A 26997-nucleotide genomic window follows, 5' to 3' on the forward strand; every position below is an offset into this window, starting at 1 on the left:
TTTGAAAATATAAGAGGTAAGAACAGAAGTGTAGTATATTGCATAGAAAGGTTGCTTTCAAAGGGTTCCATTTCATAAATAAAAAATTTACACCTGGTTTTTTTTTTATTTGTGCATTTGATTTATTTTAGATTATATTTTCTTTTCACATAAATAATATAATTTATGTGATTTTACAATTACAATGATCCCTCCCTCATCTGCTCTATATTTGTCCTAATGAGAGAAATAAAATTTTATTTGCATACAATTGAAAATAGCTACATTTGTTTGCCCAAATTTCTAAATAATCCTTCTTTATTAGCACTTACCTTGAAAGAAGCATGGCCTCTTTGATCAATATGAAACACAAGCAAATAGTTCTGGGGACTTTGAGTCCCAGAATGGCTACATTAAATGTTAAAAAAAACAGAAACACTGTCTTTCTCTTTCTCTCTTGTGTACATACATACTTATACATATATACATGCACACATTCCTATACAGTAGGTAGAAATATGAGCAAAACATGCAGAATAAACTAAAACTAGATTATAGATATGAGTAAGTCTTCAGGAAGAGAAACATATTTTTACAGAAATTACTGTATTTTGTCATTTTGTAATCTAAAATTCATAGGAATTAGAATTATAAAATAAGCTAGACATTAATGAATTCGTATATCTCCAAAAGAACAGGAAACAGGCACTTAAATAAATACATGTACATGCATGTTCAGAGCAGCACTATTCACAATAGCCAAAAGGTGTAAGCCAAATATCCACCAGTGGATGGATGGATAAACAAAATGTGGTATATACATAGCATGGAATATTATTCAGCAAAGAAAAGAGTGAAGTACTGATATATGCTACAATGTGGATGAATCTCAAACTGTTATGAGTTATAATCCTCTGCTTTCTCTCCTATAAAGTATCCAGTGGGCACCACTCCACTACCTGATGAAGATGAAATATTTTATATGTTAAAGTACCTAAAGCCTTGAAGGTTCTCCATGAATATTGGCTTCTTTCCCCACATCTCAGAAATTCTATGCTTATTGTGAAGGATTAGAGTATATTATATATTGTTATGTCAGTCAGGGCCCAACCAGAGAAACAGAATCCACTACTGGATTTGACCAGAGGGGACTGACTACAGGAACTGATTATGTAAGTAACGGAAAAGATGGCAAAGCAACCAGAGGACAGTGAGACAACCCAGAGACTGGCAAGAGCAAGAAACCACTCCCACACAGGGGCACCTGGCTGGTCAGTTGGAAGAGCATGAGACTCTTGATCTCAGCGTTGTGAGTCTGAGCCCCATGTTGGGTGTAGAAATTACTTAAAAATAAAATCTTAAAGAAATAAAGATGTTACAGGTGCCCAGATTTAGAGAATCTTCACAATAAAGGGTTTTCCCCTTTGCTGACTAAGACCAGGATCAGGATTAGGGTGAAACAAGTGAAGGGTCAACAGTGCAAAACTGAAAGGAGCACACTCAGTTGTTCAAGTGCACAGCCGTCAGTAAGCTCCTCCTTAAATTTTGTCCTGTGGTTTCATCACTTATCTTACTTGAGTTCCAGCCTGGTTTCTCTCTAATTTATGTAGACTCCTTAAATTCCACTAAAATATTGCTATTAGCTGGACACTGTCTTACTGATTCATAGATATTAATTCATGAAGTCCTCGTAATAAGCTTATGAAGAAGAAAATATCATTATCTTCATTTACAGGTGAAGAAACTGAGGCACAGAGAACTTAAATAACTTGAGCAAGATCTTGGAAGGTGGTTGAACTAGGATATGAATTTCTAGAAAGTGTACACATTTAAAAAGAAATAAGATTTTATTTAAGTAATCTCTACACCCTATGTGGGGCTCACACTCACAACCCAGATATTAGGAGTTTCATGTTCCACAAGGATTGAGCCAGCCAGCCACCCCTATACTATTTGACTCTACCATATATTTTATCCTGTTATCTCAAACAAAATTTCACATCTTTCCACACAAATTGGACATACTCCTCACATTTTTTAATTTTATCAGTGTTTCTACTTCTTTCACAGTTGTCCATTATCTTAGGGAGATCTTGAACCCTTACTTCCTAATTCTCTCCAACCATTGCTTAGTCATTCAATGTCATTTTTTGGGTGTCCATTCATCAATGCACTAGAGTGATAGTTGTTAACAAAACAAAATAAATTGTGCAGATTATAGCCCTTTTCCTTAAGAAAGACAGACAGGGCGCCCGGGTCGCTCAGTGGGTTAATCCTCTGCCTTCGTCTCAGGCCATGATCTCAGGGTCTCTCAGGTCATGATCTCAGGTGATCTCAGGTCATGATCTCGGGCTCTCTGCTCAGTGGGGAGCCTGCTTCTCCCTCTCTCTGTCTGTCTCTCTGCCTACTTGTGATCTCTCTCTCTGTTTCAAATAAATAAATAAAATCTTAAAAAGAAAGAAAGACAGACAGACAGTGGAAGGTCTCTCTGAAGAGGTGACATCTGAGGGGAGAGAGGGGCTTGTAAAATGAGAAGTTAATCATGAAAATCTAGGGGAAAAAAGCATTCCAGGCAGAATAAAAATCAAGGCAGTCTCTGAGACGAGAATGAGCTTGGCATGTTTGAGAAAGAAAAACAAAGTTTGGATAGAGAGAGAATGTACAAGCCACAGAAGTAGAAAGAGGCCAGATTGTATAGATCAGGATAAAGGGTTTAGATTTTACTCTGGATGTAAAGGGAAGCTACTAGAAGGTTCCCAGCAGGGCAATGTATGAAGAACAGACTATAGCAGGGAGTAGATGACACTGGTAGTCTCCCCCACCAAATTCTTTTTATCAGGCAAGTGCACCAAAACTCTAGTTGCTGTGAGTCACAGCCTCTTAATACCTCACAACTGCATCCTTTTCTTGAGAACTGTCCTTAGCTAAAAGGAACCTGCCACTTAGCAAGAAAATTCCTGTGAGGTGATCGTCCCTTACTTCCTACCTAGGGGTCCAGCCCACAGCTAATGACTGACTGACTGGGGGACATAATGGTCAGTCCCCTGGCCTTAAAGAGGGGCAACTCTGTGGTATGCTTCCCACTCCAAATTGAGGCTAGACTTCAGCTGAACACATGGTCCAAACTCTTCCTCCGTTCTGTTGCTTCCCTCACTAAGTCCCTCATACAAAAACCCCCATCTCAGGCTCTGCTTCTAGGGAACCTGACCCAAGACAGAGTCAAAGAAGAGAAACCTAACTCTTGGCTATCTTTCTTCTGAGTACTAAAAGCATTATTAAAAAACATTATTCCTTTCCATTCCCAGCCCAAACTGCTTGCCCATTTCCCTCTCAGTCTCCTATCATCTATAAGAGCTTCCTAATTGTATTTTATTTTCAACCATTATACCTGACATCCTATACTCCAGTTATAGCTGAATTTTCCTAAAACATCAATTTTATCATTGCCTGAAGGGAAAGTTCTTGGAAGTTTCCATTAGTCAATCACCCAGTCTGTCAGATAGTCAGCAAATACTTATTGAATCCATCTTATGTGTCAGACCCTGTGAGGAATATGAAAAAGACCCATTCTGTTGCTTAAATTTATGTTTAACAGAAGAGTTTACTGACAATCTGACACTCTCCAAACTTACATGTCTTTATCTTGTTCTAGTTTAAAGCACTTTTTTACCTAAGCCAATCTCTTCGTTATCCATTGAGTATCCCAAAAGCATTTTTAAGTCCATTCTTTATCTACCCAGACTCAAGTCCTTCTAAGAACCAGTTTAAGATCTTTAGTGCTCCAGCCCACAATGACCTGTCTGTGCTCTGTCTGTGCTCTGAATCCTTAGAGCACATGCAGTCTATACCATTTACCCATATATTCATTCTTTCAGTACTGTTCGAGAACATACCACATTTCAGGTGCTATATTATATATTAAGGAAAGAACATAAATGATCTGGAATTATGTAAATATTTTATAAACATAGATCCTATTTCTCTTCCATACTTAACCCCATAGAAGGTAGGAATCAAGGCTATATTTTATTATTACTTTGCTCCAGGTTGTATATAAGTTCACTGCACATAGGGTAATTATTAGATGTTAATTCTTCCTGTGCATTTATTTAAATGTTCAACTGATAAAATTTAATTTTATGTCACTTTATATAACATACCAGTTATGCAAAATAAACTTTATTGCCTGTGTATAGCTATACCTACCATTTTTATTCTCTACATCCCCCAGTATGAACTTAAATATGACTGATATACCACCTTGACGCTCATTGATGACCACATGGTAGAGAATTTCTTCAAGAAAAGAAGAAACCAGGACGCCTGGGTGGCTCAGTTGGTTAAGCGGCTCCCTTCAGCTCAGGTCATGATCCCAGCATACTGGGATCAAGTCCCACATCGGGCTCCTTGCTCGGCAGGGAGCCTGCTTCTCCCTCTGCCTCTGCTTGCTTCTCTGTCTGCCTGTGCTCGCTCACTCTCTCTCCCTCTGTCCCTGACAAATAAATAATAAAATCTTTTAAAAAAAGAAAAAAAGAAAAGAAGAAACCTTCCAAGAAGAGCTGGTTTGCAAATGAAGGTCTAGCGGTGGTATACCCTAGAATAAACTCCAAGTATATTTAAGGTAAATGCTACATATACCTTAAGACTAATTTGGGGGGTCATCTCTCTTAAAAACTCTATTCTAGCTTGGACAACCTTCCCTTCTGCTCTTTGTGAAGATGTCCACCACTGACACTTCCCCCTGTGTTACTATCATCACTGTCCGCTTACCTAAGTGAATACACAATTCTTAACTAGTGCATGGAGCAGGTGCTCAGTAAGTGCTGTATGAATTAGTGAATAAGCCTACCTCTTACTCCAATATAACTTATTCTGATAAAAGAAATATATTCATAATTCTATTACCTGCTAACATCTAAGGACAATTTACTCATTTAAAAAATACTCTAAAATAAAAAGAGATCATATTTGTGAAGTTTCAAATCAGTTTTCTGAAAGAACTCTTGATGAGTCTAGAAAAAACACATAATATAATAAATTTTAAAATATCACTTAACTTTGCCTCTTACTAACTCTGTAATCTTGGGAAAAAAATCAGCCTCATTTGCCTTAGTTTTCTTTATTTTTTTAAAATATTATATTCATATTTTTAAAGATTTTATTTATTTGTTTGACAGAGAGAGAGAGATCACAATTTGGCAGAGAGGCAGGCAGAGAGAAAGGGGGAAGCAGGCTCCCCACTGAGCAGAGAGTCCAATGCAGGGCTTGATCCCTGAGATCATGACCTAAGTGGAAGGCAGAGGCTTAATCCACTGAACCACTCAGATGCCCCTGCTTTAGTTTTCATATCTGAGAAATGGGAACAGTAATACTAATTCCCATATTTGTTGTATGGATGGAAAGACTTTTTACAGATAAAACACTTATGTGTAAATATGAAACACAGTAAATAGTGACATTATTATTATCCTCATGATTTTCAACAAGAACTTAGCAATGTGTTAAGAACTTTATATACATTAACTCATTTTATCTTCACAACCTTAGGAGGTAAGTAACATTATCATCTCCATTTCATAGACGAGGAAAATGAGATCTGGAGAAATTAAGCCACTTGATCTCTATCATCCTTCCATTAAGTGGATCAGAAATCAGACAACCCAGGCTGAACAATTCCAGAGTCTGCTATCTTAATCATGACACTGTAAAAAGTAATAAAAGAATTCTACTAATTTAAAATGACTGGACTTCCTACACTCCACCATACTCCCGTCTTAGCCCCATCTAAAAAGCAGGGGCCCTCAGTGCCTAAAATTTGGTAAAGTGTCCTTATGAAAATGTTTACAGATCTTCATGTCTGTGGTCAATCAGAACAGTCTGAATAAGGTTTTTCAACCTTGGCAAGTAACAACATTTCTTTGTTCTTTGTTGTGAGGGCTCTATTGTGCCTTATGGAATGTTTGGTAGCATCCTTGGCCTCTGCCCATTGGATGCCCATAGCACCTTCCCAGTCAGTATAACTATAAATGTCTCCAGACATTACCAAATGTTTCCAGGGGTCAAAATTACCTCCAGTTGAGAACTGCTGCAATAAAAGATTTTGAGATACTCCCCCTCAGCAAAGATGCAGGGAGCTGTGAATAACCCATTAGCACACACCATGCTCTTTTCTGACTCTAAACTTTGACCATGCCTTTTCACCTCCCTCTTTGGTGGGCTCTCTCTCTTTCTCCTCAACGGAATGCCACCTCCTCAGGAAGCTTTCTTTGATCTACCTTTCTCTCAGGCCTTGCAACTCCATCTTGGGCCCTCATCTTATTAAGCATCTCTATTTTTGTGTATGTGTCTTTGTTAGACCTTGAGTATTTCAAGGGCAGGGAATGTGTTTTCACTTGTGTGCCTCTAGTATCTAGCGCACTGTAAACAAGTGGTGCTTGTTAGATATTTAACAAAATAATAAAAGTTGATCATACATCTTTAATGTAAGCATTTAATCCCTGATGCATAGCCAGCACCTTAAATAGGTTTTATCACATAGTATATGTTCAATAAATATTTGTAGAATATTTGTCAAACAGTCATATAAGAGCATGACTATTACTTCATTAGGTAGATATTAAGTAATATTTTCATTAGATAGATATAAACTAGACTTATGTTTTCTTTGTATTTTGGAAAAAACTACATTTTTATATTCATGATTAATTAGGTTTTTCATTACCATATCCTCACTGAATTTACTCAGAAACCAAAATACTTATCATGAAAGATAGCACAGGGTAGGAAGAAGCAAAAAAGTCATAGGCTTAGGGCTTTACAATGCACTGGCTTTAGAATTGTAAAACCCTGGGGTTGAAAGAAACTAAAAATTCTTGATTCTAACCACGTGCTTCCTTTACTCAATTATTCATTCAACAAACATGCACTGAGAGCCTATCACATGATCCCTGCCTTCACAGAGGGGACCTCAGAGAGTTCTCAGTCTGTTCGGGAAGACTATAAAGGAAAACAAACACAAAATATGGCAGGTGACTGGCCAGAGATGTCCACAAGGTATTGGAGGAATAGGGAGTAGGGATACCTGCCATAGTTTATGGGAGCCAAGGCTTCCTGAGGGAAAAGCATAAGGTAGGACTTAAAGGACACACAGATGGGCAAAAGAGTGAGAATATGTTCCAGATAGAGGAAATGATGTAGAATTGTGCAACAGTAGGATAGACTACTGGGACAAGACTGAACACACAGTGGCCAGAGATGGAGAAAAGAAGGTGGGAAGTAGTCAGATTAGAGTCTGTGCACAATGTTTAGAATACCCACACTTCCTACAGCAGACCATTCCAACTTTCAGACAGGTGAGACTATTGGAAAAATCTTCCTTAAATGTAAGGCACGATCTACTTCTCTATGAAACAAAGCTATTGGGATAGTGAGGAAAAGGACAGCTCTAAAGCAGCATGTCTCAAAGTGTGGGCCATGGGAACAGCTAGAGAACCAGGGAATCCTCATATTTAGCAATACAAGGTGATTCTTCTCTCTATCACAGCTCTCAGACCATATGTCTTTACATGAAGAAATGTGGTGAGGGCTGACAGTCACGGTAAGCATTATTATATCCAGAGGCAAGAAGAAAAGCAGAATCTTCTTCCTTTTTTTTTTTTTTTCTGCAGAAGGGAAGATATTTTTTAAAAACTAAACTCCAGGGATGCCTGGGTGGCTCAGTGGGTTAAGTGTCTGCCTTCGGCTCAGGTCATGCTCTCAGGGTCCTGGGATCGAGCCCTGCATGGGGCTCTCTGCTCGGCGGGGAGCCTGCTTCCCTTCCTCACTCTGCCTGCCTCTCTGCCTACTAGTGATTTTGCTCTGTCAAATAAGTAAATAAAATTTTAAAAAATTGGGGGACAAACCATAAGTGACTCTTAATCTCACGAAACAAACTGGGTTGCTGGGGGGAGGGGGGTTGGGAGTAGGGTTATGGACATTGGGGAGGGTGTGTGCTTTTGGGTAAATTGGAAGGGGAGGTGAACCATGAGAGACTATGGACTCTGAAAAACAATCTGAGGGGTTTGAAGTGGCAGGGGATGGGAGGTTGGGGTACCAGGTGGTGGGTATTATAGAGGGCACAGCTTGCATGGAGCACTGGGTGTGGTGAAAAAATAATGAATACTGTTTTTCTGAAAATAAATAAATTGGAAAAAAAAACATTAATTAAATAGAAAAAAAAAATTAATTCTATCTGCAACGTGGGCTCAAACTCATGACTCCAAGATCAAGTCACATGCTCTACTGTCTGAGCCAGCCAGGAACTCCAGAGAAACAGAATCTTGATTCTTCCATTCCAGCATGGAGAATCTGAAGATGCTCAGCAAAGACTTGACTAAATTTTAGCTAGTGAGGAAGAGGATTAAGCAAGGCTGGGAGTGGGTAGAAAGAGAAGTAATCAAATGGTAAGGGGACAGCTGGGTAAGTGGGGGCAGAGTACCAGTCTGAGTATTAAAACAAAACAAAAAAAAACTTAGTACCATCTAAACTCACTTTGGGCTTCTCAGAAAACATATTAGCCATAGCTAGCAAAAGCTTTCTATACTTCTCTTTTGCTAGCTTTCTCATCTCAAAACCATGGTATCCCTCCCAGGGCTGAGGCTATCTACCTTTGTAAGAATTAAAAAATAGCCTCTCCACCTAACCCCTATGGCAGAACTGGAAAAGAGTGAGTCTAACTCCATAGTCCTTCAGCTGTGCACAGCAGTGAGCCTGGCCCTGAACCTTCCCAAAGGTTACACCATCTCCTCTTTCTTACTTCCTTACTTTCAATAACAGTTAACAAGCACTGACTACGTGCAAGGTAATATGAGAACTACAAAGAGAAGTATTAAATGAAAGAAGAGTGTACTCCTCCTCCCCCCACCACTACCACCACCAACAGAATGATTGAGGGGAGATAATGGGCAAGAATGGGCCTTCCTGAGAGGATGGAGGAAGGCTGAAAATCTCAGATCTACAAGGTCCTGGGAGAATCTTTTATCCCAGCCCTCCACTTCTGACCATTGTCTGGTCTCAGACAAGCATTAGCATAACCATTAGCCTCTCTGCAAGGTAATTATTCTTGGGCTGGCTTACTCTGGCCCCCTGCCAAACAGGAACATTCACAAATCTACATATGAATTTAGGGTAGGGGATTTTTTAATATACTCTTCCTAAACATCCAATCACTGTTTATAGCTGAGCCTGTTGCTCCAATGAGGTCTATTTCCACCCCTCCTGGCAGCTACCTCCTTGAAGTATGGATGGTTCACCATGGTACCTATTTCATTCGGTCTTTTGTTCACCCACTGAATGCATTTACTGAGCATCTATTAAGTGCCAGACCCTGTACCAGAAAATGATGGTGAATAAGGAAGCCAAGGTTTCTGCCCTAAGCTGACTTGGTCTAGAGGGAACAAGAGACATTTATTTGATAACTAATTACAAATCTGATGATTACCAAAAGGGACAAGGAGAATGCAATGAGAGCTTATCCTTACTAATGGGAGCTTCCCCAGAGAGTAGGACCAAATATAATGCCTATCATATATGGTCTCAACAGCAGGATCCTTGGAGTTCCGCTTTGAAGAGTTCTTGAATATCTACCTTATTGGCAGTACAAGTAAAGTCTCAGTCCCTACACACCCAACTTTTTAATTAAAGATTTTATTTATTTATTTGACAGACAGAGATCACAAGTAGGCAGAAAGGCAGGCAGAGAAAGAGGGGGAAGCAGACTCCCCACAGAGCAGAGAGCTGCTGGATGCGGGGCTCTATCCCAGGACACCAGGAGCTGAAAGCAGAGGCTTTAACCCACTAAGGCACCCAGGCCCCCCTCATCTTCTCCTTTAAATTTGCTAGCCACATCTACTGCATTCCAAAGCAGTCACAATCAGACCTGTTCCTGTGTTCCTCTCTTCAAGTGCTTCTCTCTAGTAAGTTAAGAAATCACCAAGACGCAGTGGAGGTTGCACTCCAGTGAAGTTCTAAGGCTTGGTATAACCTTGGAAAGTACTCCCCAAAAGAACATATCCCACATACTCAGAAATTGCCAAGTCCCCTTGACTATTCATAAGTTTACTCTCCTGCAGCACTTAGAACGTTATGCCCCAATCATAGGTTATATTTTATTTTGAAGAACCCACATCTTATTTTCATGTTTTTGTTTATAACTTAATCATGAAAAAGTTAAAGCACTTTCTATCCTATTTCTATGTTAGAAGGTCTACCGATAATACCATTACATTTTCTCAGTCTACTTCAAAAAAGCCAATGACTGTCATAAAATTAAATAAATCTGGGTGCTCCCACGTTGTAATTTTCCCTTTTGCATGTGCCAGGCAAAAGAATACTACCTTCTGTTACCAAAATAAAAGCAGTACATTTGCAATTTCAAACACGTGAGCTTATTAAAAACCTTATTTTTTAAAAAAAATTCATTCTCTTGTAGTTGGGCAATAAACTTGAAAATAGTTTAATGCTCTGATTGTCAAGTAGGTATAGATAATGACATTAAATATGAACAAGCAAATCATTTCACGGGTGCAAGATAAGTTTATAAAATATAAATGCTCTGACAGTAAGAAAACATACTGCTATACTCAATTATATCATCTCTTCAAAATACAATTGCTTCTATGTTTGGTAAATAGAATAATCCAGGTCACATTCCTGTGCTCAACTGAGTTTCTAGTCCCTCCCTTTTCTCTAAATACTTGTGTTGTTTCTGCATGTTCTTAAGTGTCATCATGTATTGCTATAGGCATGATGGCTATATTTAACTAATAATGACAGTGGTTGTCATTAGATTTTAACTCAGTAACACTAGTCTGACATATCATTTGAAGTATGTCTTCAATTTAAATTTGATTAAAATTACAAACATCTCATCTATTGTGCCAGTCAAAATGTTGTCACCCTTTCCCTGAACTTTTCTATGAACTTTCCTGAAATAAGTTATGGCAGCTTAAAGTGAAGGCTAGCCTTGGGTCATAAACATATTTTAAAATATGACTCTTGGAATAGAGCAGAGCAAGGCCACTTGGGGCTCCTTTGAAAAAAGGATTTGACTTTGAATTACACCCTGAACAAATTCTCAAGGCAAAAAGCACAATATTGTGAGAGTTCAAAGGCTCTAACTCAGATTCCCATATCATGCTATGTATACCAGTGCCCAGCAGGGATTTTAATTTGGTTGTGGGCATTTTAAGATTGCAGACCTAGCAAATACCTTTGGTAGTAAAATCAGGGACTTGTGACAACCTGCATGAAAAGCTGGTAGAAATGTGCCTAGCAAGAGATAGAGCAGAAGAAGGAAAATAAACAAAGATTATGTGGAAATACAATATTTTAGATACCTACTATATATGTTAGGCTTTTACATACATCATTTTATATACTCATAACTCTGCGAGGTATCTACTATTGGGTTCAATTTATTAATAAGAAAACTGAGACTCAGAGAGGTTAAGTGACTTGCCCAGGCTCACGCTGCACTTGCTTCCCTGACAATAATGAAGATAGCAGAGAGAAATTCTTCTGTTTGGTTTTTCTGAACCTATCTACCTAGATATTCTGGGGAGGGAGGAGTGTACACAAGATTTTGATTAATAATAGGCTTGGGATTTTAATAGCGATTAGAATCTTAGTTATGGGGATGCCTGGGTGGCTCAGTGGGTTAAAGCCTCTGCTTTCGGCTCAGGTCATGATCCCAGGGTCCTGGGATGGAGCTCTCTGCTCAGCAGGGAGCCTGCTTCCCTACCTCTCTACCCGCGTCTTTGCCTACATGTGATCTCTGTCTGTCAAATAAATAAATTAAATCTGTAAAAAAAAAAAAAAAAAAAGTTAAAAAAAAAAAGAATCCTAGTTATGTTTAAGAAATGCTATTCTCAGTGTTCTGTTCAGTCTAGACATTTATAGACATTCAGTTTTCAAATAATTTATCTTTTTTAAGAAACCAAGACAATATCCAATAATCCTTTTAGATATTATTACCTCAGTTTTACAGGTAAGGCCATTGAAGCATGACCAATCTATTCCTAGTCATATAAAAGGAACTAGAATCTTGCAAGATCATCTGCCTTCAAGTCTAGGGTACTTGCCACTAAATAATAACAATTTCTCAAGTCTTTCCTAGTAGATGTCTCAAAGCTTCAAAAACTAATGGTCTAAAAGGTAAACCCCTAAAAGAGTACCTGCCAAAAAGATTTAACTTAGAGTTTACTACAAATGCCTGTTTCATTCGACAAATTATCTCCTTTTGTTTCCATGACACTATTTGTTATGATACCACCCTTCTGATTTCCTTTATAACACCACTGTCAATAAATACTTTATTTACTTCTTTATATAGTCATTGTCTTTGTTCCTTCTACCTCACTAAGCTCCATTATACCTCTCTCTTGTTCATGCCATAACCTTAAGATTGGAGCAATGCCTGTCACACTATAGGGATTCAATAAATATTATGATTAAATGAATGAACAGTCTTTAATTATTCCTCTGCCTTCTTTTAGATGGAGAACTATATGTACTCGCACATACTCTCTCAGCTCTGGCCAGGGTGATATTCTCTCTGTCCACTTTTACCCATTTAGCAAACAACTTGAGGTGATAAAGACAGTATCTATAACCCTTCTGAGTTAATGTTGTATGAGAATTAAAATTTATCTGGTTTCCTGGCAGCTATGACAAAAAGGCCTTACCCAAACTCTCTAAGGTCAGATATAATTCCATAAGTAGAATTTTTGGATTCAAAAGTGTTAAATACAGTGCATATATCCTAATAGTGCATAGATTATATATTAAGTAATGCATCCAGCAAGGTTTAGGATTGTAGCCCATCATCAAACATAGTATTTTTCAATAAAACAATTGATGAGTTATACTAAATAAGATTCTTCTACCAAATGAGTTATGAAAAAATTGTTTTATCTTTTGCAATACTGGATTTTGGAATTGTATATAAGAGATTTTGGAGTTGAGGCACTAACTTAGGAATTGTGAGCAGCAAATATAATACACTTAAAGCACAGAACTCAGGCATGACATGCACAAAGTACTCAAATTATCAGGGAAGTTATAGGTTTGCAGGCCTCTTCACTAAACAAGTATAGACTTGATATATATATATATATATATATATATATATATATATATATGCAATTTAACAATTCATGAATATATCATGGATTTAGATGATTCTCAATGATTTGGTCATTTATACCATAAAAAGATGCTGCCACATGCAGCATCACATGCTCTTGATTTCCCTATTAGCTAAGGACAGTTTTTGGAGGGTCCATCTCTTTAAGTCTACATCTGTTTATATAGTAAAGATATCCTACATATTTACTTACAGGTTTTAAACATCTGCGATAGAGAAATAAATAAAATACATGCCTAAGTTTTACCCTCACTTGTAAAAATAGATAAAAGAATGGCACTGGGATGCCTGAATGGCTCAGTCATTTAAACACCCAACTCTTGATTCCAGCTTAGGTCATGATCTCAGGTTTGTGAGACTGAGACCTACACTGGGCTCTGTGCTGAGCATGGAACCTACTTGGGATCTCTCTCTCCTTTTCCCTCTGCCTGTCCCCCTACCCCCACCCCAAAGAAGAAATTGAGTTTTTATCCTCTATCTAATGTCGTATTCTTGTTTTTGAATATATGCAGCTAAGTCAGAAATAAAATGGACTGACAAATACTCTTGCCTAATACAAATACTATTCAAATGATATGATAATAAGGAATTTGGGAAAGCCCACCCTAACTCCTGTAGCAGTTGCTCAAATTAAGTAGTGCTCACCCCATAGGTAATCATCACAAAGCCCAATGTTAGCTTTAGTGGACTAAAGTAGTCCTTGGTTTAGTCAAAATTATAGCATTGAGATCTAGCAGCAAGAATAGCTAGGTGTGATTTGAGCGGGGTAGTGAGTTATTTCTTAAAACTTGTGCTTTTAACACAACCATTTACAAATCAACAAATTCAGGAGACACATAATGGAACAAAATATAATGCATGAATCCAGGTTCATTAAACTAATGCATTTTTTGAAAAACAAAATATGACAGAACGTTTCATTATTGACGCAGATAGGAGAAAAAGTGTTATGCTGCTATTTAGAACGTGTCCTGCGTGTCATAGAATTGAAATATTTCCAAATCATCAATAATTAAAATGATGAGAATCCATCATTTCACTGACATTTACTTCTACATGAAAAGATGGCCTATTTTAAATGTGCTCACACATATTCTTGTCAATCACAAGCTGTCACAGCAAATTATTTCATTTTGTAGATCACATGGCAGTTAGCAGAAAATCTCTAGGTTTAAATTTAGATCTTAGGTGTAGTATCAAGAACATTTTTCATGGATTTTTTTTTCTGTGACTACATCTTTGCAATTCAGTATATTAAAGATGTAAAATCTTATTCATAGTACTCAGTTTCACTTCTGGTTAACAAAACCCAGGACTGAAATGAATTACTCTAAATGATAGCTCTAAAAGCCAAACAGTAGAATAGAATATACAGAAAAGAATAAAAATATAAAACTAAAGAAAATTTTAAACTGTCAGAACTCCATACAATGGAATTTGGACCTAATAAGTTAGGTCTAAACAGTTTTTTTCTCTCATCTTCTTTAAGACATTTAAACAATTGCAGGGCATATCTTATGTTAGGTTGGCACTGCTTACATTTTCTAGCAACTATAAAGGAGTTACCCTTTTATAAACCCCATGAATTTGATGTAAGAATTTTCACGGTGCCACCATTAAAGAAGATTCAGGAAATGGTGAATAAAACCTAAAGTGCATGCCCAAGGATCAGAAAACTTCTTAAATGCTTCTTTAAACAAATCATTAACTATATCATCAAAATTCTAATAGAGTCATTAATAGATTTCAGAATCTTCACCATTATTGTATGACCTAATCAGATAGTTGATGTTCATCAACAGTACTTATAAAAAAGATTCTATTTTTCCCATACATAATCTTCTGCTCAGGCATTTAACTTCAAAATGTAAGAATTATTCTAATACTGCATTTCAACAGGGAATGCTTCCTGTCAGTCTTGACCTTGGCTTGACCTCTATAAGAAAGCTTTGTGTTTCGAGGTATGTGATGAATAGCTCTCTGGCTTTCTATTAAATCTGGTGGCACTGACTGTCAACAGTGGTACTTAAAAGGGGTAGTAAGGTAGTTAAAAATCAGAAATGTTCCTTAGGAGTTTTTCTATCCTAGTAAATCTGGGAATCGTTCTGAGGCAATTTTCATTATCTGCATTGCTTTTCCAAAGAATAAGAAAACCATGAAATATGAAAATATAATTGCCAAAATATACATAGACTTCTTAGGCCCTCCTGTAGCAGAAATAATGTAAATTTTCCTTTGGAGGACCCATTTGACTTACATTGTTGAATAGCGTTCTCAGTTTTAAGGATTTATAACTTATTTACTCAGTTTACGCTCCTTAAAGACCAGGACTTCTATCCCTAAGCCAGGACTGCATACATAGTAGATACTTAAGAAAATACTTATTGGTTTACATTTAGATCAAATTGAATTAAACCAAATTTAATATCAGAGATGAGAGAATAATGATAAATAATGATAAAAAAGAAGTCAGCCCCTTTTTATCATCTCTCTCTCTGAACTGGCCTAGTACCTGGCACATAGTAGGCTCTCAATGAATGTTTGCTGAATGAATGAAAATCTTTATATTAAAGTAATGACCAATTACTGACTCTAATGCCTGTTGCTTAATTGCATATAAAATATTCATGTTCATGTAGAAAGATAAAATAGTAACACCCAATTCTGCCAGCTGATTTCCCTTTATTTACCTTTAGAATGCCTCCTTACTCTAAATTCATCTGCCATCTTCGAAGCTATTCATACATGTCTTGTTTTTAAGGTACACTCATAGTAAATTGGCAAATTATTGATTATCCATAAAACACTTATAAGGAAGATAATTTTAACCTGATTTGAAAAGGTCCATGTGAATGTGAGAAGTGTGGGGAGATTTGAGATAGATAGATAGATAGATAGATAGATATCTATCTCAAATCTCCCCACACTTCTCTCAAAATATTTAAGTCAAGTTACAGACTGTACTATGTATAGATAATACTTATTTACATTTATATTCTTAAGGTTTTGGAAAAAACCAAATATCACTCTTTAGGCTTATAGGTTTATCTTTGAGCTTAATTTAGACAAGTGGCTTTTTCCCTATTGTACTTATCCTAGGTCTTTTTAATGGATATGTGATATGCTAGTGTGTGTCCAAGCTCACCTACAATTTCTTTTCTCAAAAGACAAGGCACATCTGCCACCTGCTCTACTCTGTGTCCCAGCAACAACTGTCGAGCAGCATAAAGATTGATTATCAGTCAAAAACCATTGCACAACACCAGATTTTGGTGGGTTAAGCTTGCTGATCCAGCAAGAGATGGTGTGAAATTTTCAGGAGTGTGTGCCAACATTTTGGTGCTAAAAGAACAGCAGTGCATGTCACAGTGAAACACAGCCAAAGATATGCAGACAAAGCAGAGAAGTTTTTTGTTCTGGACTTGGCTTTAAAAAGAGTAAAAGAGAAAACAGAAAGTAGGAGGAAATTAGTTTGTACATTTAAAAATCATCTACCACGCTAGTCATGTGTGTGACACTGTTATTTTAGGCATCCATGTCCAGGAAAATTTCCAAGAAGTTAACTATAAAAAATTTTTATACATCTCTTCTATAATACCATTATCATATGAAAGGCAAGTATTTATTAATAAAAGTAATCAAGGATCTTACGGAAACACCCATTAAATATACATTTAAAAAAATAAAATAGTCACAGAAACATTTACCCATAAGGATGCATGCTTTTACAGAAGATGATTTATATAAATGATCCAATGAACACAAAATAAAAGCAGCCATAGTTTAAAGTTAAATCAAGATTTGAAAAATATATGGGTCTATTTTCTTGCATATGTAATTTTTAGTGAGTATTGTAGCAACAAGTTTCTTTACCTTGAACCAAATTACTTGAACTTTCTACTAAATTCAGGAAATTATTTCCTGATGATCAAGTATTTTCAGAGAGATAGAAATCCTACTATCATCTTATATAATAACATTAATAGAGGAAGAATTTTCATCACCTCATCTGTAATGAACTCCAGAATTACTTTTCTTCCACTTATGCAATTACTGCCTAGACTTGTCCTTGGTTCACTAGCTTTGTAGCAGTTGCAGAAAGAAAATACTTCTAATAAGGTATTAAAAGTTAGGGGAATATAGCAGTTAGAGACACTGAATTTGTATGCCAAAGTTCTTATGTCATTTAAATGTAATTACCATATATAGCACTTAATAACAGACTATGGTATGATATGCGTGTAAGAATATTCCTAGATGGTATTTTCATTTCTTTCTTAAAATGTATTATTTCCCACTGAAAAAGGAAAAATATTTGTTTTATTTTAGAAAATCACATATCTGAAATGTTAGAAACAATGGACTTTTAAAAACAGAACTTACCAGCAAATAGATCTAAAATACATAAATATATTTTGTGTATATATTATATATACATATACATATAAATATAAATTACATATATATATACACACACACACACATTGCAAGATTTAAAAAGTTAAGCTGCTGCATTTAGCTTATGAAAAATTTTGTTAGGAAAATTGCATATATATATAAGAATTATGAGTTCATTCTGACCACATTTTCATAGTCATGTTAATGTTCTCTGAAAAAAGACCAAGAGTGTAAATGAATAAATGCTACTTGAAACTTTGAAGTATTTTCTGAGAGAATAAATCTAATGAATTATGTCTGTTGGGTGTCACAGAAACTAAACAGTAAATTCAATAATCTCTGATTTAATTTATTATATTTTCACCATTTAACCTCCTGCAGGCTCCCTAATGTCTATTCAGATCTATATTAAATTAAGCACCAATGCTAATGAAGGGCAATAAACGTGGCTGTCAGTGGATTTTTCTTTCATTAAGCACATTATCCTCTTACTGAGCTGCAAATGCGTAAACATTAGTTTTGTTAAACCATGCAAAAAAGACAGGATGAAAATCATTTTTTAATTGCACCCCTTAAGCAATTTACTGTGGGTGGGGGTAGGGTATTTTTTTTCTTTTTTACCTTTAATTTTTTTGAATGGATCTAAAAAGGGCTCTCCTGTTGAAACATAAACGTCGGCTTCATGGGGTATATCTTCAGGTTTGAGGGCTTCGGTGCCGTCTGCCAAGAACACTCGTCGTGCGGCCATGTTCAGATTCAGCTTTTCTGTGCACTCCTCCAGCAACTAGAAGACAGCAAGCAAGAGGTAAGAGAAAGTGATTTAGCACAAAGAAAGCAACACATTGCCATGAAACAAAAGGTGGTAACAATGAAAACAGACACCCATTGAGTCACTGGCCAAGTTAAGTAACTCAAGTAACTCCACCAATATTTTTTCTAGCACTTGAAAATATAAAATAAAAGGTAAATCACAGCACTGAGACAAACTAATGGTTGTCTAATTTTAGTCCTTATTCTGTCAGTTTAATAACTCCACAAGATACAAAGCTATTGTATCTGTTTAAGTCAATATACATATCAATATACATATCAATAAAAAAAAGAAATAAAATACCTGTGAGATCTATGTATATATAAGCAATTTACAGATTCATTACTGAAAAGAAAATTTTAACACAATAAATATCATCTTTTTCATTTCTTAAATTATAAAAAGAGTAAGGGAAGAAATAAAGCACTGAAAACTTTTGAACACTATTTACCAAGGTGATGGTTGGTACTGTAACTTTGGTAAAGACTGTTCTAGATCCATTTTTGTAAGCTGTTACTGTAATCACTTCAGGATGAAGTTTGCGTCTTTGAGACAATCTATGCCAATTCTGGGCTGGCTGAAATTTTAAAGAAGAGAACTCTGCAACTCTGAAGGAAAAAAACCCCACAAAATTGGTACATGTTAATTAGTAAAAACATTTAAATAAATATTATCCTAGACATTTTTTTATAGACATCAACCCTAATGATTGTTCTCAAGTATTCCTTGAAAAACTTTTTATAGGCTAAGATTGTCCATGTCTACTTAAATATTTTTAGAAATTTAACCCAGGATAAGTCTGCTAAAACTGTTCATGTAAAACACCTATCTGGCAATAAATGATTTTTTATCAATTAACTTATAAAACACAACACTCATATAGAAAAAATTATATGTATACATGCTGTGTTCCTGTTAGAAAACAAAAAACAGTAACATAGTCGTAACAGCATGAAATAGTAAATGGCTAAGATCTTCCCTTTAGTTTTCATGTTTATCAAAGTTCTTTGATTTTTTAAAAAGATTTGAAATTCAAATACTTTCTTACTCTAAATTTCTTATTCTAAAGTTAGTTGTAACTGCTTTCATCTCAAATTTGTTTGCAGGTAGAAAGGGAGAATTTCTAAGTTTTGTCTTCATTCAGAATCACTTCAACTCTTATTATTTTCTCAACAAAAGTAGCACGTGGCAAATGACTAGCATGTCGTATTTTTTATTTCAGAGTTCTCTAATTAAACCTGTTAATTCTTAATGCCACAGAAACAAAGTAAACATTTTGAAATAAAAACTTTAGGTAAATTAAAATCACAATATACACACCTAATCAAACCTATGAAAATAATGGGAGTATCAGTCTCTTGGTTTGATTTTTGCTTTTGCCAACATATTCTTCTATCCATTAATTCTCAGGTTAACAGCTTATGATAACAATCTTGATGTGAAAATATATACACAAACTGGTTTTATGAGTTTATTTCAATTTGATTTTATTGCAAAATATTGATTAAATACCAAAGTATGCATTTCTATTTTAAACAAATATCTGGTAAACAGATATTTTATAGCCCAGCCCAATTCTCCTTCAAGTATTTTTTTCTGAGTTTCATATTATCCATATTGAAGTGTACCTCATGTTTTCCACAAGTGCAATTAGCAACATTCTACTAGGTGCTTTCAAAGAAAAAAATAAACAAAACAAAAACAGAAACAAAACCCTAGAGATGTGTTACATTTTAATGTCTGAAATAGTCAACTGAATCATTATAAATTCTGCTCAAAGGAAAATCTTCAGCAGTCGGTTAAAAGAACAGAGAACAGCTTTGATTACCTCAGTTGACCCACTGGAGCACTGACAGGTCTGTTTCTCTTGGATGCTGATATAAAACAAGAATTGTTTTTACTGTTTGATTTGTAGCGATATGGGTCTGATATTTCATCATGGCTATGATCTGATGCTGTTTGATGTGTGGAGCAATCTTGAAGTCCTGACCCTTCTGATATTGCCGCTGAATGTAAAAGTCTGTTGGGGCCAAACTGAGGCTGCAAATAATCTTCAGTAGTTTTAATAACTGCTTTTGCCTGGGATGACATATACTCTCTGAAAGAAACAATCCATGGAAGAATACAGTGAATTGATTTGTAATTACTTGTTAACTACCCCATAACTGCTTGTGTGCTATGTTCTAGACAAAATACTACACACTCGGTCATAATTTTGTTAAATCCTTACAACATCCCTGGAAAGTGGGCACTATTTGTATCCCCATTTTACAGATTTAAGAAACTGTGGTTCAGAGAGGCCAATTAACTTGACAAAGCTAACATAATCAGGAAGCTGACAGGGTGGGAAACTGAACCTAAGCCTATACTAAAATAAAGCCCACATTCATAATCATTAAATTGAATTGCTTTACTCTATTAAAGAAGAAAGCTTGTATAATGCTTGAAACAATGCAACTAAAATTTTTAAATTCTCAGATTTCATTTATTAAAAACTAGCACTCTGCTTAGTACTAGGAAATATTAAAGTTAAAGAGATGTGGCTTCTACCCTCAAGAAACTTGCAAACTATCCCCTTATAAAGAAAGAATATATGCTAAGTAAGCCACTTAGAACTATGGGTTTGTATTAACTATAAATGTAAAATGAATTCCTTGAAGGCAAACTTACATTGTCTGGAATAAAGTTGATAAAGGCTTCATAGCAGACTGGGATTAGGGTGACTAACTCATCCTGGTTTGCTCAGGGCTGCCCTGGCTTTGGCCTTGAAAGGCACACACCCCTGGAACTCCCTCAATCTCTCAGTCTCACACAAGTTGGGATGGCTGATCACCCTAGCTGGTAGTTAAGCTGGAGGAACAGCATTTAGATGAACTATGATGTTTGGACAGGGGACCATAGGACCTGTGACAATATCTAAATCTATGTAAATGCCAAGTTAGGAAGATGGAATATATAGAGAATTTGCTGGTATGATAAAATGAAACAAGCTTTAACATAGTTAAATTTGTATTTAACATATTAAATAACATAATAAATTTAATATTTAACATATTAAAGAATATTGAGCTGGTGTGATGATTAGGCATAGAGGATAGCAAGCTTCCATGTATTATTTCACTATTTCATGTATTTGTTATTTGTATTTTTATACAAACAAAATCTGCTTCTATCCAATTTGCTGGTTCCTCAACAGTTCTTATACATAATGTAATATAACCCCACCCAACCGTACAATTATAAAATAGCATATGCTTAGTGTGGAAAGCTTGGCATAGACACCCCTTCTCCCAAACTTTTCTGATCCACCAATGTCATTATAGTCACAATTATTTCTTCTGGTTTGTCCTCTCTACATTCACAGATGTGTAAACTGGCTGCTTATTTCTTCTGAAAGAATGGAAGAAGGTCAAGTGCCACAGGGAAAATTGGTGTAGGTGTGGATAAGAGTTGACACAGTGGATCAGTAAAGCTGAAACACTGGGATCCAAGCAGTTGTGTTTGCTGTTATCACGTTTCTATCCAAGTCTGTCCAGAACTGACCACAGCTCTAGGGAAAGGAGTGGTCTTCCCTTCACTCTGAGGATCTAACCAGGTTCAGAACTTTGGCAAACAGCCTTTTGAATTAATTGTTGGACTTTAGCTCTGGCAGTGGTGAGACTCCCCTTCGGGCCACCTGGGCTACCTCAGATTTTGACACCAGCAGTCATGTCTCAGTGCTAGTGTTTCTGCAGCAAAAGCAATGGAACTGCAAACGGTCACGAAGCTCAACTTAGGGGAAGAGCGGTAAACAGGCAGGAGGAAAGATTTGCAGATCTCATAAACAGTTCCCAGTGCCCATAAAGAGTCACTTGGAAAGCAAATTCTCATGTAAAGAAAGAAAAGGAATTCTCTGCATAATGCTGAATGGTGTCCTTTTTTAAAAGATTTTATTATTTTTTTTAATTTTTAAATTTTTTTAAAGATTTTATTTATTTGAGAGACAGAGAGCGAGAGCACAAGCAGGAGTAGGGGTAGAGAGAGAAGACGACTCCCCTGGAGCAGGGAGTCCAACTTAGGGCTTGATCCTAGGATCCCTGAGATCATGATCTAAGCTGAAGGCAGATGCTTAACTTATTGAGCCACCCACGGGCCCCAATTTTATTTTTTTTAAAGTAATCGCTATGCCCAATGTGGGGCTTGAACTGATAGCCCTGAGATGAAGAGTTACACGCTCTTCAGTTGAGCCAGCCAGGTATCTTTCCTTTTTAATGAATGCATTTTGTTTATTGTCTAATATTTTTATAAATATCCTAATGATTTTATATAATAATCCATTATCACACCACTGGAAAGTGAAAGTTGTTGTTGTTGTTTTTTCCAAATTTCAAAGTTTCAACTGTATTTTTTTTTTAAAGATTTTATTTATTTATTTGACAGACAGAAATCACAAGTAGGCAGAGAGAGAGAGGGGGAAGCAGGCTCCCTACTGAGCAGAAAGCCCGATGCGGGCCTCGATCCCAGGACCCTGAGATCATGACCTGAGCCGAAGGCAGAGGCTTCAAACCACTGAGCCACCCAGGCACCCAAAGTTTCAACTGTATTGATGGGAAGGCAAAAGTCAAGCTGAGGGCAAAATTGGAGCTGACACCCTACAAAGGCCACCCCCCTCTTAGGGTGGGATATGTATAACATTCCTCAGGCACTAGTGATGGCCTCAGAACAAAGGTAGGGAGAAACAAACTGTCAACTGATAAAGATCGCAGTCATGTAGGATGTGAAACTCCACTATTGTTTGTAACTGTCTTAACAATTTAGAAGAAAACCACAATCTTAACAGCTAGACCACCAAGCACCTGTAGACTCAGTTTCCTGGAGCCCTACTGTTACCTTCACCTCCACAGGATAGAAAACCCTATATAATCAGTAACTTCTCACAATTACAGCATAGCTCTCTCTGCTCACGGATCCTGTCCCAGTGCTCTAATAAAAACATCTTTTTGCATCATAAAATGCCTTACGAATTCTTTCTTGACCATTTTGCTCAATGACCCTGCATCATGTGTCATACCTTTTATTCAGTATCTTGCCTTTTTTTTTTTTTACTTAAATACTGTCTTATAACCATTTTTTAGGCTGCTATATGATCTTTACAGATTTTACTAAAATGTAAAATTTTATCAAATAATTCTACTTATGGGCACCTGGGTGGCTCAGTGGGTTAAGCCTCTGCCTTCGGCTCAGGTCATGATCTCAGGGTCCTGGGATCGAGGCCCGCATCGGGCTCTCTGCTCAGCGGGGAGTCTGTTTCTCCCTCTGTCTGCCTGCCTCTCTGCCTACTTGTGATCTCTCTCTCTCTATTTCAAATAAATAAATAAAATCTTTAAAAAAATAATAATTCTACTTATATCTTGCCTTCCTCAATCTAGTCGTGTAAAAGTTATTTAGTGTTTTTGTCTGCTGGCATATCTTCCCCCTGTCTTCTTGTAAGAGCATTGGCATCCTTCAGGGAAACTCACACCCTTCTCCCTCCCAACTCCACATGATTCTGGTAGGGTTAGGAAAATAAATTATATGAGATTTACATGGTAAATGGTTAAAAGAATTAAGTTACATATAGGATTTTACCATATTTATTTATTATCGGCTTTTCTCCAGTAATTTATGTCAAAAAGGGGGGAAAATGTAGTTTTTTTTTCTTAAAGATTTTATTTATTTGACAGAGAGAGAGAGAGATCACAAGCAGGCAGAGAGGCAGGCAGAGAGAGAGAGAGGGAAGCAGGCCCCCTGCTGAGCAGAGAGCCATGTGAGGCTCCATCCTAGGACCCTGAGATCATGACCTGAGCCGAAAGGCAGAGGCTTAACCCACTGAGCCACCCAAGTGCCCCAAAAAGGTATTTTATTGTGTGAAAAAGCTACTTTTGGCCTACCATCTGTAATCTTCAGTTTTGATTTGTTTTATCAATGTTGATGGCAGGTCTGCACTAGTTCTTACACACTATTAAACTCTTCTTTCTTATAACAGTTGATGTGTTGCCTAGTCTTTGGGTATGAGAAGATAATCACAGAACTGTTTGGCAAAGCTAACTTGTCCTACAAAGGGAATTAAACCCACACACATGGTTTGCTAAATTAATGCTGAAAATGAGGGTGTGAGGACAATTCACCTCAAACACATTTGGGTTTCAAGTGACTGAGCTTGTTACTAGTATACACAGAAACTTAAAAAAGAAAATAAAAACATTCCAGCAGGGCACAAAGAGAATTAGAAGACCATTCATTGCTCTTCAGAATATACTAGTTTAATATACTTAAAAACAACTCCCGTACAAGTGCTTATTATTGTGATAGCATTGTATGGGAACAGATGGTAGCTACACTTCAGGTGGGCATACCGTAATGTATAAACTTATCCAATCACTACACTGTACACCTGAAATTAATGTTATGTGTTAACTATATTCAACTATTAGCAATGTTATGTGTTAACTATATTCAACATAATAACATTATGTGTTAATTATATTCAACTTAAAAAACTGAAAAACAAAGACCCCTGTCTGGCTCAGTCACTCTTGATCCCCAGGTCATGGGTTTAAGACCCATGTAGGGCATCAAGCTTACTTTAAAAAAAATTATAAAACAACAACAAAAACCACAACTCCAGTAGAGTGCCACATTTTTTGACTCCGCAACCTCATCTATCCTTCTGGGCCTAACTGCTTCCTCTTCTTACATCATTATTGCCTAACCTACCTCTGTTCTCCTTACTCCTCATGGGTTCTGCTAATTCCTCTATGTATCTCCCCAATTCTGTACCACACTACTTTCTGAAGACGCTCTATGACTCACGTTCAATGACCCCAAAAGTTTAACTGCATCATTACCCAGGTCAGGATACCATGTTGGCTAGACTTCTTAAGCTAGGCAATTTAGTAAGTCACTGGTAATCCTATGGATGGCAGAGTACCTGTCGGTGGCCCAAAAACTATGGACAGGAGAGCAGAATAACATGCAGAGGGCTTTGAGTAAGATGGAGTCTCAGATGCATGCAAAGAGAGGAAAACATACTTGGCAGAGGACTTGCATGGCCTGTCTTCTATACCAAGATAATCAGAGACATTGCATCATGAGATTGGAGAGGCAGGCAAAGGAGGTAGCACTACACGAGCAGCAGTGAACCAGTGGTGCTCTTTAGCTAAGAGAAAGCTAAGTAGACTAAGTAGACTACTAACTCCATGTAAACTACATATAAGTCACCATAATTATAGTCTCCCGATTTGTCTTTCTTTCTCTTATTCCCCTCACCTTTTTTCTTTGAAAGATCTTTTTGCTTCCTTTGCAAAAATTTCTTAGAAATCCCAAGACATTCAGATTTATTAAAGTGAACTTCCTTTTACCTCCATATTTATATATATCTTCACATAGCTATCTTCCTCCCAAAGTTTTTACCTTCTGAGAATTGAACTCTATAGTCACATAGTTATCTCCTTCACCAAGATAGTCTTTGTCTTTTGAGAATTTAGCATATTATCTTACAATTTGTTTTCTTTTTTCCTATGTATCCCATGTTCCTTTTTATTCCTTTCTTGTTTTCTTTCAGATTAAATAACATTTTTTTAAAGATTTTATTTATTTATTTGACAGAGAGAGAGATTACAAGTAGGCAGAGAGGCAGGCAGAGAGAGAAGGAGGAGGAAGCAGGCTCCCTGCTGAGCAGAGAGCCCGATGCGGGACTCGATCCCAGGACCCCGAGATCATGACCTGAGCCGAAGGCAGCGGCTTAACCCACTGAGCCACCCAGGTGCCCAGATTAAATAACATTTTTAATTATTTCATTTTCCTTTCCATTAGTTTGAATGTTGAACCTTACTTTAAATGGAACACTAGCTATTACAGTATGAATCCTTGTCTTACTAAAGATTAATATAAATTACTAATTAATTACTTTCCAGACAATACAAGAACCTTAGAACAGATCATACCCATTTATTGTTGCTTCTTTGTGCCAGTAGTCTATACTTCCTTATTCCATTTTTCATGAAAAGGTTTATCTATCTTTCATGGGTCCTAATTTTATGCAGGGAACTCAGCTCCAAAATTCTGCCTTGCATGGACTTGAGGCTTTGTATCCCATCCTTCCTGTGATTCTTATAAATAATAATTACATAAAATTTACATATAATTTCTTTTAAAAATCTAGATTTTGTTACAACTATTTTTTACAAAATTTGATAAGCTGAATAGCAGTTTTCTTGGACTTTGTTTTTCCCAGATGATACTGAATTTAGTTGAATACTAAGGTCACTTTTATTTATTAGCTTATCTTTAGTTTCTGTTGATGGGTGTAAGAATACCATGTGGATTCCTAAAACAAATCATCCTTTATCATAAAAAATAACCTCACTTTGTCCTCACTGTTGAGGCTATCTGCCACATTCTGGAACCTGAGCTAATTAAACACAGATTTTCTTTTCAACATTTCTATGTCAGTCTTATTAACTTGTCCTGGAAGTCTATGATGTGTCTCTACATAAATCTTTTATTATATCTGTAAACAACCCACATATATATGGATTTCAAATTGTTCCTTCTTCAGTAAGATTTCTATGCTACCTTGTTTTTTGTGTTTTGTTTTTTTTTTAAG

The 26997-nt window shown here is 36.5% G+C and overlaps 1 protein-coding gene across 1 annotated transcript in view; it reads right to left on the bottom strand.

Annotated features, from left to right (window-relative positions):
- The window catches only part of DCDC1 (doublecortin domain containing 1), a 439829-nt gene that overhangs the window by 381528 nt on the left and 31304 nt on the right, over positions 1-26997 (bottom strand). The window contains exons 5-7 of the mRNA XM_044259009.1: positions 20200-20469; positions 18823-18979; positions 18182-18344 (exon numbers count right to left, since the gene is read on the bottom strand). Coding sequence (XP_044114944.1) covers positions 18182-18344; positions 18823-18979; positions 20200-20469 — 590 coding nt within the window. The remainder of the gene's footprint in view (positions 1-18181; positions 18345-18822; positions 18980-20199; positions 20470-26997) is intronic.

The sequence above is a fragment of the Neovison vison genome, chromosome 7 (assembly GCF_020171115.1).
Source record: "Neovison vison isolate M4711 chromosome 7, ASM_NN_V1, whole genome shotgun sequence".
Lineage (NCBI taxonomy): Eukaryota > Metazoa > Chordata > Mammalia > Carnivora > Mustelidae > Neogale > Neogale vison.